Source organism: Equus quagga, chromosome 2 (assembly GCF_021613505.1).
Source record: "Equus quagga isolate Etosha38 chromosome 2, UCLA_HA_Equagga_1.0, whole genome shotgun sequence".
Taxonomy (NCBI): Eukaryota; Metazoa; Chordata; class Mammalia; order Perissodactyla; family Equidae; genus Equus; species Equus quagga.
This window is the reverse complement of record NC_060268.1, coordinates 177,713,286-177,730,737: the sequence shown is the minus strand read 5'-3', so window position 1 is coordinate 177,730,737 and position 17,452 is coordinate 177,713,286. Positions and strand designations below refer to the sequence as shown.

At 42.2% G+C, this 17,452-nt stretch overlaps 2 protein-coding genes across 8 annotated transcripts in view; one reads left to right on the top strand and one right to left on the bottom strand.

Moving 5' to 3' along the window:
• Positions 1-16,347, bottom strand: part of FANK1 (fibronectin type III and ankyrin repeat domains 1) — a 116,392-nt gene extending 100,045 nt beyond the window's left edge. For 2 of the 5 annotated variants that reach the window (XR_006887549.1, XM_046654064.1), the window contains exon 1: positions 16,156-16,347. Coding sequence is in view for 1 of the 5 variants with exons in the window: in XM_046654064.1 (XP_046510020.1) it covers positions 16,156-16,168 (13 nt within the window). In the remaining 4 variants the exon portion in view is untranslated. Of the gene's footprint in view, positions 1-16,078 lie in introns of all 5 variants that reach the window. The other 3 variants (XR_006887551.1, XR_006887550.1, XR_006887552.1) reach the window with 2 other exon arrangements.
• Positions 9,896-17,452, top strand: part of DHX32 (DEAH-box helicase 32 (putative)) — a 58,475-nt gene continuing 50,918 nt past the window's right edge. Inside the window, exon 1 of one of the 3 annotated variants that reach the window (XM_046654061.1) lies at positions 9,896-10,036. The gene's annotated coding sequence lies outside the window, so the exon portion shown is untranslated. Of the gene's footprint in view, positions 10,037-16,376; positions 16,641-17,452 lie in introns of those variants that run through there. The other 2 variants (XM_046654060.1, XM_046654063.1) reach the window with 2 other exon arrangements.

The window sequence follows — 17,452 nt, the reverse complement described above, 5'->3', positions numbered from 1 at the left end:
CTCCTTTTGGCAGACCACGAAAGGACTCAAGTTTGGGTGTCATGCACAATGAGTAGCAATCAAAATGTTCTGATCATACATGATCAGACAATGATGGAAAAATCACTGGTCAGGAAACAAAGAATTTTGATAATTGGGCTCACTGTCAACAGATTTTGTTTTCTATTTCCATGATTTATTACACTTAATGTATTGTTTTGTGGTTTCCTGCAAGTTTTGAAAATTCAGAATGTGTACTCTAACACTGGTTCACACTGAAGCTAAACATTATCTATTAAATAGATGAACTTTAGCTGGCAGCTCAAGTGATTAGCCAGGGTATTTCCTAGATCAGAACTTCACCATAACAATTTTATTAAATTTCAAACCAACCAGGCTACGTTATAAACAAAAGCAACTAACTTAAGTCTCCAATGTCTTTAAGAAGGCGATAGCTGTTTCTTTCCCTGAAGTTTAATATCTCAGAAGAGTAAAAAAAGATGTTGTCAGTGCAAATAAATAGAAGAAAACATAACAAACGGAGTATAACTATCCCCAAGCTAAGGGAAGATGAGGAAGGTGGTAGAAGTTTCTATTTATGTTTCATTCTTCACTGGAAAAGCACTCAAGTTACACTTTGTGGTGCAGCTGTTGGTCCTTAAATGGGGTACAACGAACAGGTTTATCTCATGTGCAAAATAATTGATAAGGACTGGCTACCACGAGGAGCCTGGACTATGTTAACCTTAGTGGGAAAGGTCTGCAGTAGCTGCCAGGGGCGCAGAAGCAGGGTGTGGCCACACACGTGCCGTGTGTTTGTTGATCCTGTCTTATATCCATCAATCAAACATCAAGATGATCAGGACATTGCCAGGCAACCACTCTTTAACTCTTCATTCATCAATGATTGCAATTAGGATGTTTTCATCCAAAACAAAGGAAACATTTTGTTTTCATAAATGGAACTGGATGGATATATACATGGATAAAGCGGATTTTACATCAAATTTCTTATCCACTATCTATCGTAGAATAGACGCTTTTGGATACATGTCCTTTTATCATTCTATGTGGAGAATCTCTTTGTGAAGTATTAGGAGAGACACAAGCAAACAACATAGCATAAAATAGAAATCGGGACCTAGTCCTAACTCTCAAGAAGAAGATTCTAAACATGTCATGCAGATGAGGAATATTTAACAATAACTAGGTTGTTCAAAGGTATTAGGATTTTTCACTAGCAGAATGGCAAAAATCCAAAAGTTTAATTACACACGTAGTGGGGAGGCTGTGGAAAAAGAGCTACTCAATGTTTACTGCTGTTGAAGCAGTAAGCCCCATAGAGAGTGACTTAACAATTATCAAAACTAACACTGCCTTTGGGCAATTCCACATCTAGACATTTACTCTGCAAATATATTTTCACAAAAGCAAAACGTCAGATACGCAAGATTATTTAACACCACTCTGTAGTTGTTTGTAATAACAGCTGTCCTATGGCTGCTGTAACCGATTCCCACAAACACAGAGGCTTAAAACTACACGATGTATTGCTTACAGTTCTGGAGGTCAGATGTCCGAAAGAGGTCCTGCCCAGCTAAAATCAAAGGCTTTGTTCTTCCTGGAGGCTCTAGCAGAGAGTCCGCTTCCGAGCCTTTTCCAGCTAGGAGGCTTCCCACGTTCCTTGGTTCCTGACTTTGTATTGCACCAACCTCTCCTTCATCCTCATATCACCTTCCTGACCCTGACGCTCCTGCCTCTCTCTTATAAGGACCCCGGTAATTGATGACATCGGGCCCACCAGAATAATACAGGCTACTCTCCCCATTTCACAACCCTTAACCTAATCACATCTGCAAAGCCCCTTCTGCCATGAAAGGTAGCATATTCACAGGTTCGGGGGGTTAGGATATAGACATCTTTAATTCAGACCATCACAATAGCAAAAGACTGGAAACAAACGAAATGCCTATCAGTAGTGGGCTGGTTAAATAAATGATGGTAAATTCATACAATAGAAAACTATACAGTTGTTTTAAAAATGAGAAAACTCACTACGTACTAAACAGAAAGCTCTGCAAATAGAATGTTAGGTGAAAAAAGCACAGTACAGAATAGAGACAGGAACAGAGTACACAGTATGCTTGTATATACCATGTTTACACTATCCCTGAGATGATACATCAGAAACCATCATGGTGGCTGCCTGAGAGTAGGAACTGGGTGGCAGTGTTACAAGAATAAAAAGAGTTTTCACGAGATACTCTTATAATTTTTATTTTTGAATCTTGTAACTATACTACTCATCCAAAAAGCAAAATAGTAAAGTCTAGAAATACTGAGTAAAAAGAAAACAAAATGCAAAAGGCGTTACAGATGGGAGAGATCAGCGTGGACCAGAGTCAGAAGGCCAGGTTTCATACTAACAGATACAAAATGGTGTCTGATTCCAAGGCTGCATAACAAATTACCCCAAAACTTAGTGCCTTAAACAACAAATACCTATTATCTCACAGTTTTTGAGGGTCAGGAATCTGGGAAGGGCTTAGCTAGGTGGATCTGGCTCAGAGTCTCTTACGAGGTTGTGGGCAAGTTGTCAGCCAGGGCTGCTGTCATCTCAAGGCTTGGCTGAGGCTAGAGAATCTGCCTGCAAGCTCACTCTCTCAGTTGTTGGCAGGAGTCAGTCCTCGTTGGTTCCTGGCCTCTGTTCCTCACCATGTAGGCCATTCCATAGGATGCCTATGCGTGTTCATGAGATGGCAATTGGTAGGTGGTCCAAAAAAAAGACAGAATAAGAAAGAAAAAGGGAGAGATTGAAGACCAGCCCAAGACAGAAGCCCTAGTCTTTTATAACCCAATCTTGGAAGTGGCGTATCATCGCTTCTGCCGTATGCTCTTGGTCATACAGACCGACTCTGGTACAATGAAGCAGGGTACAAGGGTGAGAACACCAGAAGGGATCATTGGTGGCCATCTTGGAGGTTGGCTACCACAGAGAGTGGAGATGAGTGGAGGGCAGGGCACCAGTGAATACACATGAGTAAAGAGATGAAAACATGAATGACTATAGTAAGTATGGAAGGCAGAAAGGAGATGAGCCTAATTAGAACCATAAGTGTATACTGGGAAACTGAAAATAAAAATATGGAAAGTAGGGTTTGGCTCAATTACCAAGCCACTGATTCACTATTCTTGTCATGCTCAAATCTGTGCCCTAGCCCAAAGCTGAAAAATATTGTCTCATCCCATTGGAAAATTCATTTACATATGTTACTTTCTCTCCTCTGCTAGGAGGAGGTTTCTTAGAGGAGAGGGGTATGTATTCCATTTCCATACTACCTGCCACTCTTGACACCCCATACCTACAATAGTATGAAGCACCAACTTGTGGCTTAAGCAATACGAATTGATCAACTCCTGTAGCACTAGTTCTGACAGCCTTGAGAAACTAGTCCTTTTTCGTTTCTTTTTTTTTTTGGTGAGGAGGACTGGCTCTGAGCTAACATCTGTGTCAATCTTCCTCTATTTTTTCATATGTGGGATGCCGCCACAGCATAGCTTGATGAGTGGTGCACAGGTCCGCAGCTGGGATCTGAATGTGCGAACCCAACCATTACACCACCAGGCCAGCCCTTAGTCTTTTTCTTTTTAACAGAGATTCCTCAAATCTTAATTACATTTCATGCCAGAAAATTAGTCTCTTCTTTTTCAGTGGCAGCAATGACACTGTATCAAAATATTATACAGAACTGACACCATGTGCCTCCTGGTATGATGCAATGGAAGGGACACAACATCATCTGTGTAAGATTACATTTCTTGTAAAACTATTTGACTTAAAACATCATGAGACAACAATCAGACAAATTCAGCAAGGGACATTTTATAAGATAACTGGCCTGACCACTTCAAAAATGTCAGTGTCAGAAAGGAAAAAAAACAAGTCGGGGGGCGGGGGGGCTGGCCTGGTGGTGCAGCGGTTAAGTTCACACATTCTGCTTTGGCGGCCCGGGGTTCACCAGTTCGAATGCTGGGTGTGGACCTACACACTGCTTGTCAAGCCATGCTGTGGCAGGTGTCTCTCATATAAAGTAGAGGGAGATGGGCACAGTTGTTAGCTCATGGCCAGTCTTCCTCAGCAAAAAGAGAAGGATTGGCAGTAGATGTTAGCTCAGGGCTAATCTTCCTCAAAAAAAAAAAAAAAAACCAAAAAAAAGACAGAAAAAAATATATAGGAGACTGTTCTAGGCCAAAGGAGACTAAAGAAATATGAAAATTAAATGCATCATATAATCTTGGTTAGGGTCCTAATTATTTTTAAAAAACAAAACAGCCATAAAGGACATTATTAACACACTTGGAAAAATATGAATAGGGACTACATATTAGATGTTACTGTATCAGTGTTAAATTTTGGGTGTATTAATGGTATTGTAGTTACAGAGGAAAATGTCCTAGCTCCTTTTTTTTTGAGGAAGACTGGCCCTGAGCTAACATCCATGCTCATCTTCCTCTACTTTATATGTGGGACGCCTGCCACAGGATGGCTTGCCAAGTGGTGCATAGATCCGCACCTGAGATCTGAACCGGCAAACCCCAGGCTGCCAAAGCATAATGTGCAAACTTAACTGCTGCGCCACCGGGCCGGCCCCAAAATTGTCCTAGTTCTTAGGAGAAACATGCTGAACTATTTAGGCCTAAAGTGTCATGATGTATGCAACTTTCAAACGGTTCAGCAAAAAAGTGTGTGTGTGTGTGCATGTGTATGTGTGTCTGTAAGAGAGAGAGAGAATGAGAGTGAGAGAGTGAGTTAGAGAAATCAAATGTAGCAAATTGGAAACAATCCAATCTATGCGACCAGTACATAAGTGTTCATTGTACAACTCTGAATTATTCTATAGCATGACAATTCTGGAAATAAAAAGTACATATATATGTCTCTATGTGTATGTATAGATTTTATTTGTAATAACAGAAAACATAAGTTAAGGCCGGCTGCATATCCATGTAGACAGAGTGCCCAAACGGGCTCCCGCCAGTCTTGAATAGGAATTGTTACTCCTTTAAGATCTGAAAAGCCCACCTCCCAATTCACAGCGGGGAGCACCGCTAACCCTAAAACAGTCTGTCATTACAAGCACCTGAGCCACAGAAGGCAGGACGTAGACCTTTCCATTTCTTATCCCATTAGGACAGGTGACGCAGAAGCTTCTGTCAGGGAGAAACGTGCCAAATGTCCCCATTCTGAAGTTCATTTCAGTCATGGATGTAATCTCAGTTACTGAACTGAGCCGTCTTCAACTTCCGTCCTGAAATAAACTGGGAAGCTTTGCGGTGAACTCTGCCGTATTCCGTCTTCAGTGGCGAAAGAAATGGGGTAGCTTTTAGCACACTGTACCCAGAGCGCCACTCAAAGGGCGCCGGGGCGTGAACAGACTGCAGGCTGCAATGTCGCCACGGTGATTCCTCCATCAGCCTCATTCTTGGAATGCGATAGTGAGTTGAACGACAAGTTATTTTCCCCTTGCAGACGATAAAGTGAAAATTCTGTGGCTACTTCACATCTCTTAGATTTCACTGTGCCAGGCTAAACTGTTCCTGTTAATCTGTGTGAAAGATTTCTTAGAGTTCAGTTTGTGGCTGTCTCACCTCGGAGGACAAGAAAGCAGCTACGGATACACACGTGGATTTTCCTAAGGAACACTGTCATGATAATTTTACTCTGAGAAATGGGAAGCAAGAAGACTAATTAATAAACTCAGGTTTAGACATTGAGTACCTTCAGGTTTGGAATGCTCTAAATAAAAGAATAAGAGGTAATTTTACACGAGTCAGCAAGACCTGACTGCAACAATGCTTTGATTTTTAGCAGGAGACATCTTTGTCACCTTAAGCAAAATAAAACAGTTGAGTCATAAAAAGTAGATCCCTGCTTCTCTGAATGGATCTTAGAAGTAACTCAATGGAAAGTCAGTCCCTGCCTCTGTTGTGACAATTTTGGAGGAGACGAATCAGGGAGGAATAGGCCTCCCTCTAACGGACCACAGCAACAGGCAGAAGAACCACTGGGCACAATATGGAACCACTGGGCACAACATGAAACTGCTGTGGTTTTGTACAATCACCTTGTTTGACAATGCCCTGACTCTCACCCAGATCCTTTCAGCTTTCCCTGCACACGAGCTATTGTGGACATGCCTCCTCTCCATCCTTCCGCCATGGGGTGAGCGTTGGAAGCAGGTGGTTCAATAAGAATACTTCTCTTGTATTTCAGAATTAGAATTAAGAAAGAAAAGTCAGTCTTTCCCTGGGTAGTTGAAACTGATGACATATAGTTGAGAGTTAGCAGTGTCCTTACTCCAAAATATGCAGAGAGTCAGAAGCCAGTCAACAGAGAAAAGAACAACGCCATCCGAGTAGCACATCTGAGAAGACTCAAGAAGGCTGAAGTAACACCTCTGGGCAGCTCAGGGCTTATCCTCAACACATTCGAAACTAAATTAACAAAATATTAAGGGAGAGTAGACTGTTCTCCCCTGGGGAAACTATTTCATTAATAATCTTTGTCTTTGTTTTATTTCCGATATATATAAAAATATTTTTAACCATCAAAAGTGCTTTCTATGCAATGTGCACAAAATAGTTATAGAAGTTTCCTTTATTCTCAAGGAATTAGCACAAAAATATCATCTACTTAAGTTTCAAATTATCTTTATTAACTAGGATTTATGAAATTTGTTCACAAACTGGACAACATGGATATCATGTATAAAATTTATTTTTTTTCACTTAACTAACTACATATTAAATAGTTAAAAGATAGGCAAATGCTGTCGGATTAATAAATTAAACTTTTACACATATTTTCAGATGTTAAAACCAAACAGAATGCTATGAAAAGAATATTGAAAGTATTGAAAGCCCTGATTACTTCTTTTGAATTAAATGTTTTTAAGGTCTTCTGTTAAAATGTTAATTACCAATTTCTGCTTCCAGCAGGTATCACACTAATACATACACAAAGAACAGAAAACTGGATAACATACAAAAAAAGAAAGAAACCCCCCCCCCCCCCCCCCAGTTGTTTGAAGGCATTAGAGTACAACAAATGTAGACAAGACTTGAGGGGTGAAGGTCCCAGAGAGAAGAAAAGAGCACTGAAGTCGGCCCTATATTCTCCCTACATTGGCACTGGGGACATTTGCTCATTCACAGCTGGGGTATGGAAGACAAACAGAAAGCAGCATCATAGAGCTTGTAACAGTCACACTGAGCTGGGGAGACAAAAACATTCGAGTTGAAGACTGCCAAACCAACCAAGGCTCAAGGGACCAAGATCCCAGGGAAAAGGGAACAGACAAGTGAGCCCAACAATTCCTCCTTGAAGAATCTGCTGACGACAGATAAGCACAAATATGGGCAGCAGCATGATGCTGGGGATCAAAAAATGAAGCGTAAGTTCTGCTGAAAAGGAGAGGCACTAGTAAAGACCCCAAGTTTTCAACTAAGATCCCTGAATTGGCTACATCCTAGAACTAACGGCGAACTGAAAATAGACCACACTCAACTAAATTAGGGAGATTTGTTTGTACCCTAAATGCCAACCAAAAGGAAACAAAATCCCATATGGATAATAACCTCTATGATTTTTCACAAAGAATGCCAAGCATTCAACAAAAAATTACCACAGCATGGCTTGCCAAGCAGTGCCATGTCTGCACCCGGGACCCCGGGCCACCGAAGCAGAACGTGCACACTTAACTGCTGCGCCACTGGGCCGGCCCCAAACTTACTTAAAATATAAACTAGACACTTATAATCAAATCTTGTACGAGGCAAGGCCCAAGATAACCAAGCAGTTGCTCTCTTAGAACTCTTTAGGAAAAGCAATTGGTATACTGGGGTTAGTTGGTTCCTTCCAAGTGCTCTAGACAGCTTCAGGAAAGAAAATAATGAGGGCTCATGGCTTTTTTTTTCCCCCAGCTTTACTGAGATATAATTGACACATAAAATTGTAAGCTTAAGGTGTACAACCTGATGATTGATACACTCCTATATTGCAAAATGATTACAATAGGTTGGTTAACTCCTCCATCACCTCACGTAATTACCTTTTTTGTGTGTGGTGAGAACATTTAAAATCTTTTCTCTTAGCAACTTCAGATATACAACACGGCATTGTTACGTATAATTACCATGTACGTTAGACGCCCAGAACTTAGTCATCTTCTAACTCAAAATTTGTACTCTTTGACTAACATCTCCCCATTTCCCCCACCCCCTGGGAACCACCATTCTACTCTGTTTCTATGAGTTCAGCTTATTTTGATTTCACATGTAAGTGAGATCACACAGTATTTGTTTTTTCTCTGACTTATTTTACTTAGCATAATGCCCTCAAGGTCCATCTATCACGTAACAAATGGCAGGATTTCCTTCTTTCGCATGGCTGAATAATATTCCACTGTGTATATGTATCACATCTTCTTTATCCATTCATCCATAGACAGATACTTAGATTGCTTCCATATCTTGCCTATCATGAATAATGCTGCTGCAAGGAACATGTGAGCGCAGATGTCTCTAAAAGATCTGGATGTCATCTCCTTCAGATATATGCCCAGAATTGAGATTGCTAGATCACATGGTAGTTCTATTTTTAATTGAGAAACTTCTATACTGTTTTCTATATTGGCTGTACTAACTTACATTCCCACCAACAGTGCACCAGGGTTCCCTTTTCTCCATGTCCTTGCCAATACTTTTTGATAACAGCCATTCTAATAGGTCTGAGGTATTATCTCATTGTGGTTTTGATTTGCTTGTCTCTGATGATTAGTGATGTCAAGCACTTTTTCATGTACCTGTTGGCCATTTGTGTATCTCCTCTGGAAAAATATCTACTCAGGTCCTCTGCCCATTTTTAAATTGGATTATTTGATTTTTTGTATGGAGTTCTATGAGTTTCTCTATACATTTTGGATATGAACTTCTTATCATATAGATGGCTTGCAAATATTTTCTCCCATTCTGTAGGTTGTCTTTTCATTTTGTTGATTGTTTCTTTTGCTGTACAGAACTTTCTAGTTTGATGTAGTCCCACTTACAGATTTTTGCTTTTGTTGCTTGAGCTTTTAGTGTCACATCCAAGAAACCATTGCCAAGACAAATGTCCAGAAGGCTTTTCCCTGTGTTTTCTTCTAGAAATTTTGCAGTTTCCGGTCTTATGTTTAAGCCCTTAATCTATTTCAAGTTAACCTCTAATGGGAGAGTTGAACATATAAATATACATCAATTACAACATGTCAGAATAATAAAAGCATTAATAAAATGCAGACACGGTACCTAGGAGGCAGAAATCAACTCTGATTTTAGTTGGGGAAGGGTTAGCAGGCAAAGTTTCTAAGGGATGGAGATGTCCAAGAGAACGTTTTCAAGTACAGATAGGTGGCTCGGCAGTGAGTGCATTCCAGGCAGAGACAAGGAGGCAGGAGACTGTGAGAATGAGATGACCCTCCAGAGAAGACAAGGCCAAGGAAGGGTCCCTGACAACCTGGAAGGGGGCAGGGCACAGCTAAAGGACCTGGCACCTGGGATCTAAGAGAAAGGAATGTCTCCTCCCTTCTTTCTGCTTGCCAGGAGAGAAATGCGCCCAGAATGCAGGCAGGAGGGTCCCAATGATAAGTATCTCCGGTTTTGTCCTTGGCGTGCCACCCAACCCTGTGAGCATGGAAAAGCACTGAACAGTGGTGTGAGTTGTTTACTTGTTAATGAGTTTGCACACCTTTCTGTACTTAATGAGTCATCCAGGCCATTCGAGGATGATGCTGGAATGCACAAACCCCTCCTTCAATATGGTTGGCCAGTTCAGTTCCTGGGCATGACCGGGCAAGTCCTCCAGAGTAGGCCTGTCATAACAGTGCTTCCTGGTCCCGTCAAGAGGGGGTATAATCCAAGTTATCAGGAATGGACTTGGGCTGAGAATAATGCTGCGGTGAGACACAGCTGAGATCATCAAGTCGTCTGCCCCTTCCTGTGGCTGGCAGAGCATCTGGAGGTCAGGATTGCAATGAATTTTAGTATATTGATGGGGATTTTAAACTACAGCTATTTCTAAAGATGTTGTTTTTAAAAAAATTTTAAACTTGATTTATATAAGCATTTACTTCTTAATGTTAATATCTGAATTATAACCTAATTGACAGAATTAATATTCTTTAGGAGCTAAGACTACCTGACAAAAAATTGTTACACAGACTTTTAAAAACATCCCTGGGCTAAATTAATTTATTATTCTTAAAGGCTTACCAGTCTCTCAGATAATTAATGTATAAGTATGCCATGGCAGTGCAAAGATTTTGTTGGGCCTATGATCTGGTGGTCCTTTGGTCCCCAAAATAAGATTATTTGCCTATTTCCTTAACTTTACTGGACAAAATGAGATTCTTGAAACATCTCATTTAGGCTATTAAAGAAAAAACAATGCCACATTTGTAATCAACCTGACACTTATAAGCATCTAGTTTAAGTGAACTCTACCTGGAGCATACTCCACAAGAGGCACTTCAAATTTCACTAGTGCACAGCCCCTTCTGTTGTCGAGTAAAATGGCTTTCCTTTTTTAGGCACACAACACTCCTAAGGAAATAAAATTAGATAAGGCACCCAGCTGTTAACAGCAGTGCCATCTATTCCATAACTGCTTGCTCAGGGCTCACTCCATGTCAGGCACAGAGACAGGATGGCAGGCAGGGCAGACAGGGCCCTCTTCCACCTCCAGCGGAGGAAATGGATTTTTTAAATTAACAAAACAATTACAAAGTGTGATCATTGCTAGGAAGAGAAAAGCACAGAGATAAGAATAACATCGGGGACGGGGAACTGCCTACTTGAGGGAGTGACGGAAGGACTCAGTGAGGAGGCAACATTTGAGCCAAGACCAGAAGACACTGAGTCAGACCTGCCAGAGCAGGAGGGAATGTATCCCTGGCAGAGGGAAAAGCTTGTGCAAAAACTCACTGTCCTGAAAGGAGCTTGACATGTTTAAGGGACTGAAAGGCCGACACGCCTGAAGCATAATGCATCCAAGATCATATATGCGATGAGTTTGAAGAGGCAGCTAGATCATAAGAATTTTGAAGGGCTTTTGGCAGGAGAGTGACATGATCGGATGTGTATTTTGAAAAGGTCACTCTGGCTTCCAGGTGGAGCAGAGTTCCGGGAGGAGGAGAGGAAATGCAGAAATCAGCAGAGCCTCCAATCATGGTTTAAGCAAGATGGTGGCTTGGAATACTGGTGATTACAGTAGAGAAGGAGGGAAAGGTGCACATTCAGGGCATATTTTGAAGGTGGAATAAACAGGCATGCTGGTGGGTGGGGTAGATGGGCGTGGTGGTGACTAAAAGAGAGGAATTAAGGATGACTCTCAGATTTCCAGCTGGAGTAATTGGGAAGATGGTAAAATCCTATTCAAAGATGGGGAAGACGGTTGGACAAATAGATTTGGAGAAAGAAGTCTTCACTCCTTTAAGTGTACGTCTCAGTCTCTTAGTCATTGGAATAACTTAGATCTCCATTTAGCATTTCTTTTAAAAGGCAGGTGTGTAGCAGGAAACTGCTGCCTGGCCTGTGGCAGGCCGAGATTTTTTATATAGGGGAGTTTAGGGGGCAGGGAGCAATACAGCTGCAAGTGGGAGGTGGAGGCTTATCTTGATACTGTATTTGATAAATATACATGCTTTTTACTCAAACTGTGTGTTTGCTTAGGGTGATTTGGTGAGCTAGGGAAGATCATAAGAGGGGGTGCTAAAGACGCCCAAAGCTAGCCCTTGATATTGTCACTTACTAAATATTAAGGAAGAGATAATACTGCAGTACTTAAATATTTTTTAAAAACAACAACAAAAAGGAATTTGATTGCGTTTTCCACGTTATTTCATACACAGGTTATCTTCCCAACAGTGCAGTTAGTTTAGAAAGAAAATAATTAAACATGTAAATGTGTAAGCCAAGAGCCAAATCCACTCTGAACAGCCCAAGGTTGTGAACTTATTTAATTTGCCCTTTCCCTGAGGAGTCATTTCTTGGATCATCGACTTATTATTATTCTGTAAAACAGTGGTAACCCCTGTCATCGTCTGCCTATTGCCAGAGTGTGATCCAGCTGTGGGGCCGGAAGAGTTTATGTTCATTGGATTTTAATGACTCAGTTAATAAAGGTCATTCCTAAAAGTAATAGAAACCTAAGTGTGTGGAAACAGAATGGATAAGACAGACCCAGGGGATATTTCTAGTAGTTCCTTGGTGTTGTCCTTAGATATATGTTTAATTCTTAAAAGCAATTAAGAAGGATCTTTCCTTTTAATCAATTTACTGATGCAATATTCAACTACGCTAGTAAAATATTATTTGAAACTCCTCAATAATAAAAGGTACCACGTAAACACCAGACTTAAAATGTTAGATAATATTGGCATAAGAACATATTGTTAATATAATACTGATAACAGTAATTTTTAATTGTATAATAATTGTAATTTTATATAAATGTAATATTTGTTAATATCATATCCAGTGTTCTCCACTATATTTGAGAGAATGAAGTAACTTGAGTCTCAGGTGAAATCTGGTTGGATATGAGTCTTGAAGTTAAAAGGGACCTTAAAGAACATTTAATCTTGCCCTTTTAAATATTTACTAACAGTGAATGATTTAGTAAATATTTACCCAAAATAGTGTTTACTAGACTGAAAAAACTGCTTAACGTAAATGGTGATTATTTGAATTATCTAAAATTAAATTGATAGCATTTAAGAATATGTGAAAAGCACAGATCAATGGAACAGAATTAAAAGCCCAGAAATGCAACGACACATATACGCACAACTAATCTTCGACAAAGGAGCCAAGAACACACAATGGAGAAAGAAAAGCCTCTTCAATAAATGGTGCTGGGAAAACTGGACAGCCACATGCAAAAGAATGAAAGTAGACCATTATCTTTCCCCACGCACAAAAATAGACTCAAAATGGACCAAAGACTTGACGGTAAGACCGGAAACCATAAAACTTCTGGAAGAAAATATAGGCAGTACACCCTTTGATATCAGCCTTAAAAGGACCTTTACAAATACGATGTCCTCTCTGACAAGGGAAACAAACAAACAAAAATAAACAAGTGGGACTTCATTAGACTAAAGAGCTTCTGGAAGGCAAAGAAAACTAAGATCAAAATGAAAAAACAACCCACCAACTGGGAGAAAATATTTGCAAATCATATATCCGATAAGGGGTTAATCTCCATAATACATAAAGAGCTCACACTACCAAACCACAAGAAAATAAACCACCCAATCAAAAAGTGGGCAGAGGATATGAACAGATATTTTTACAAAGAAGATATACAGATGGCCAATAGGGACATGAAAAGATGCTCAACATCACTAATCATCAGGGCGATGCAAATCAAAACTACACTTAGATATCATCTTACACCCATTAGAATGGCTATAATCACCAAGACAAGAAATAATAAATCTTGGAGAGGTTGTGGAAAAAAGGGAACTCTCATCCACTGCTGCGGGGAATGCAACTGGTGCAGCTACTATGGAAAACAGTATGGAAATTTCTCAAAAAACTAAAAATAGAAACACCATATGACCCAGCTATCCCGCTACTGGGTATTTATCCAAAGAACTTGAAATCAAGAATACAAAGAGACTTATGCACCCCTATGTTCATTGCAGCATTATTCACAATAGCCAAGATGTGGAAGCAACCCAAGTGCCCAACAACTAATGATTGGATAAAGAAGATGTGGTGTATATATAAAATGGAATACTACTCAGCCATCAAAAAAGACATAATCGTCCCATTTGCAACCACATGGATGGACCTTGAGGGCATCATGTTAAGCGAAATAAGCCAGAGAGAAAAAGACACACACCATATGATTTCACTCATCTGTGGAAGATAAACTTACAGACAAAGAGAACAATTTAGTGGTTACCAGGGGGAATGGGGGGGGAGGGAGGGCACAAGGGGTGCAGGGGTACATTTATATGGTGTTTGACAAATATTAATGTACAACTGAAATTTCACAGTTATAAACTATTTAGACCACAATAAAAAATTAAATAAAAAAAAAAGAATATGTGAAAAGGAATAAATTTAGTCATTCCCTAGATACAGATTAAATATTTTCCACCTCAAAAATCCAATGAGATGAGGGGCTGGCCCCGTGGCCGAGGGGTTAAGTTCGCGCGCTCCGCTGCAGGCGGCCCAGTGTTTCGTTGGTTCGAATCCTGGGCGCGGACATGGCACTGCTCATCAGACCACGCTGAGGCAGCGTCTCACATGCCACAACTAGAAGAACCCACAACGAAGAATACACAACTATGTACCGGGGGGCTTTGGGGAGAAAAAGGAAAAAAATAAAATCTCAAAAAAAAAAAAAAATCCAATGAGATGAGATACAAATGTATAATTCATACATGTAATAAATTTCTTACATAGTTTTATAAAGCCTTCATGATCTGCTTCCTGTTGACTTTTCCATCCTTGTCTCTTTTTTTCTACCCTTTTCCATCCCTCAGTCTTCTTAGCTACTTTTTTACTAATCTTCCTACTCTGAGCCTCAAAACTACACTGCTCTCTCAGGTCTCAAGGCCTCTGTACAGGGGATTCCCTCTGCCTGGTCCCTTTCCCTCACTCTTTGCTGGGTCCTTCTTCAGGCTAGTATTACTCCCTGCAAGAAGCCATCTGTCCATCTCCTTTACCCCAATCTCAGAGCCCAGGGAGACTTCGGATGTTCTTAGGCAAGTCTCTGCTCACTTTTTCTGGGACAACAAAACTAACACTGTCCTATCCATTGGTCAATCCTCAACCTCTAGAACAGTACCTGAAACATAACAGATACTATGAATAAGTGAGTAGATAAAGACGGTGAGCACTGAAGAATTTGATATTTATAGTTTACACTTTTAAACAATAACATAAATACGAAGAAATAAAGTTGCTGTTTTTAAAAGATGTATTTTACTTGAATTCATATATTCTCTAAAAAGAGAATATACATAGCCTGGCAGCAGTTTGATAAGAGACAAAAATTTTAGTATTAAAAAAAATTTAGTATTGCTATATGTTAAATTTCTGTCCATAGGTTAGATAAAATAGAATCCAGACGGTTACAAATGCAAATGGCACGATACTGTAAAATCAACCCAAGCACTACAACGCTCAACTTGGAAGCTTTGTCCTCAGCAAATCAGTTAAAAGAAAGGAAAAAGTCTCTAAAACCGTCTTCTTAGAAACTAACGACCTTTAAAAATGCCAGCATTCCCCCCAGAGAATGGATATGATCTGAGTACTTCCATTTCTGAAATTGTGCAAGAAAAAACGCCTTGGTTTTGAGAGCGAAAATGCCTCCTTCTACACAGGTTTAAGGTCTTTCAAGTCTCTATGGAAAACACTATTCTTCTTTAAGAACAAAAGGAGCAATAAAACACTAGCTTGGGAAAGAAGGACCAAGTGCTGCGTTCCTAGAGAGATTTAGGGGGGAAAAAAAACCGTTAAAGCTCTTATTAGATCTGATAACTCTAGACTGCACACCTTTTGCCAAACAATGTGGGAAACAGAAAAAGAAACTGAATTTTTTTTTGCGTCTTACCTTGTAGAACATCTAGCAATGAACCAAAAACTCTTGAACAAAGCTCAACTTTTTTCTCCTTCAAATCTCAGACTATCGGGGAGACGACGGGGTCTCCAATAAACATAAGACCCAGCCTCGTTGCATATTCAATTGCTGATATTTTACAAGCACATTGGCTGTTTATAATTAACGAACCAAAGGAGCAAACTAAAATAATAACAATGACAGTAATAGTAACAAATGGATTGGCTTGGGGGTAATTTCGGGAAGGAACGCTGGGGGCGTTGCTTCCTCTTGTCCACGCCACCGAGCTCTCCTGTCCCTCTGGCTCGCAGCGGACACCCCCGGCGCTCGTAACCCAACCGGACACACTCGGCAGGATTCAGCCCCCTTCTCTTCTCTCCAAGAGAGATTGCGCGAGGGGGAGACCCGTATTTCCATGTTAAAAACCTTAAAAGCCTGCGGAGCCGCGCGCGGGACGCCGACATTCGTTCCCGGAAGGCCTCGGCCCGCCCCGGCCCCCTTACTCTGGGGCTCCATGGTCAGATGCTCCTGGGCCCCCACGGGCCGAGCCCCGGCGCCGCCGCCGCTGCCCTTCCTAACGCCTCTCCTCCGGGGCAGGCGTCGCTCGGGTTGCCCTGACAACCCGGAGGGCGGGGGAGGCGGGGCAAGAAGGACGGCGGGAGGGAGGGACCAAAAGTCGCGAGGAAACGCGGGCGACCACGAGGGCCCGCGCGTCGCTGTGGGGACCCAGTGAGGGTAGCGTCCCCGTCGCCGGCTGTAGATTGGGCCCTTGAGGCCTGGTCGGACGGTCGCGCCCTCCCTGGAGGCCCTTGCGCCCCCGCCGGGGCCTGTGCCTACGCCTTCGGGGCGGGGCCTGCGGGCGTTCCGTCGCCGTCGCGAGGCGTCCGTCGGTCCGTCGGTCCGTGCGTCCGGCGAGCTCGGCCTGCCCGGCGGGGAAGGGTGGCCGGGCCTGTGCCTCCCTCCCTGGACTCGGGAGCCGCCGCTGCAGGTAAAGCCGGGCCGGCGGCACGAGGGGCGGTGGGGGGGGGGGGGCCCGGGCGCACCTGTTGCGGCCGCCGGGGGGCCCCTGCCCGCCCGTTGGCCCCGGACGACCCCGCCCCGCCTGGCGAAGGCGGCCTCCCCGAGCTCGCGTGCCGGCGGGCGGAGCGACCTGTGCGCACCAGCCCTCCGAGCGGGGGTCCCTCGGCAGCCGGGGCGGCGGCCCAGGCCGGGGAGGGTGGTCCCTTGTGCCACGTTCACGGGAAGCAGTAAGCGAGTGAAGCCTCGTCTGTCGTCAGCCCTGAGCCGGACGTGCTCTTGGACCTTGAAACCCGGGAGAATGCCTTTGCCCTGCGTTGCTCTCCCGTCCCAAGTATCACTTTTCTGGCAGGGGACCCGGGTCGGATCTTTGCGGTTGGGTTAGGTGTTTGTCTGTTTTTGGTCGTTTCCATCCGCCGGGTTTTCGGTTGAGTTATGGAATCAGCCCACAACGTTTTTACCAAAACTTTGTACCAAAGGGCTGTTAAACAAATGTAACATTATCCCACACCTTAGTCTTGCACAATATTGGTTTTACAGACACTGATACAGGTTGTGCTTTAAGGAAGCTTTGAGAATCACAAAGGAGTTTTATGATGGTAGGTTGTAAAAATTCAAACAGCCAGGAGAGTGTCATAGGTTAAGAAAAACGAACTGTGAGAAGGAGAAAAAAAATGGAGAAGGAGAGAGAAGGAAAAGAATGAGAATGAACGTGCAGGTGGGAGGAAAACGGCGTGATTAATTTCTGTACTCACGTCTGAAGATTATGGCTCCCATCAGTTC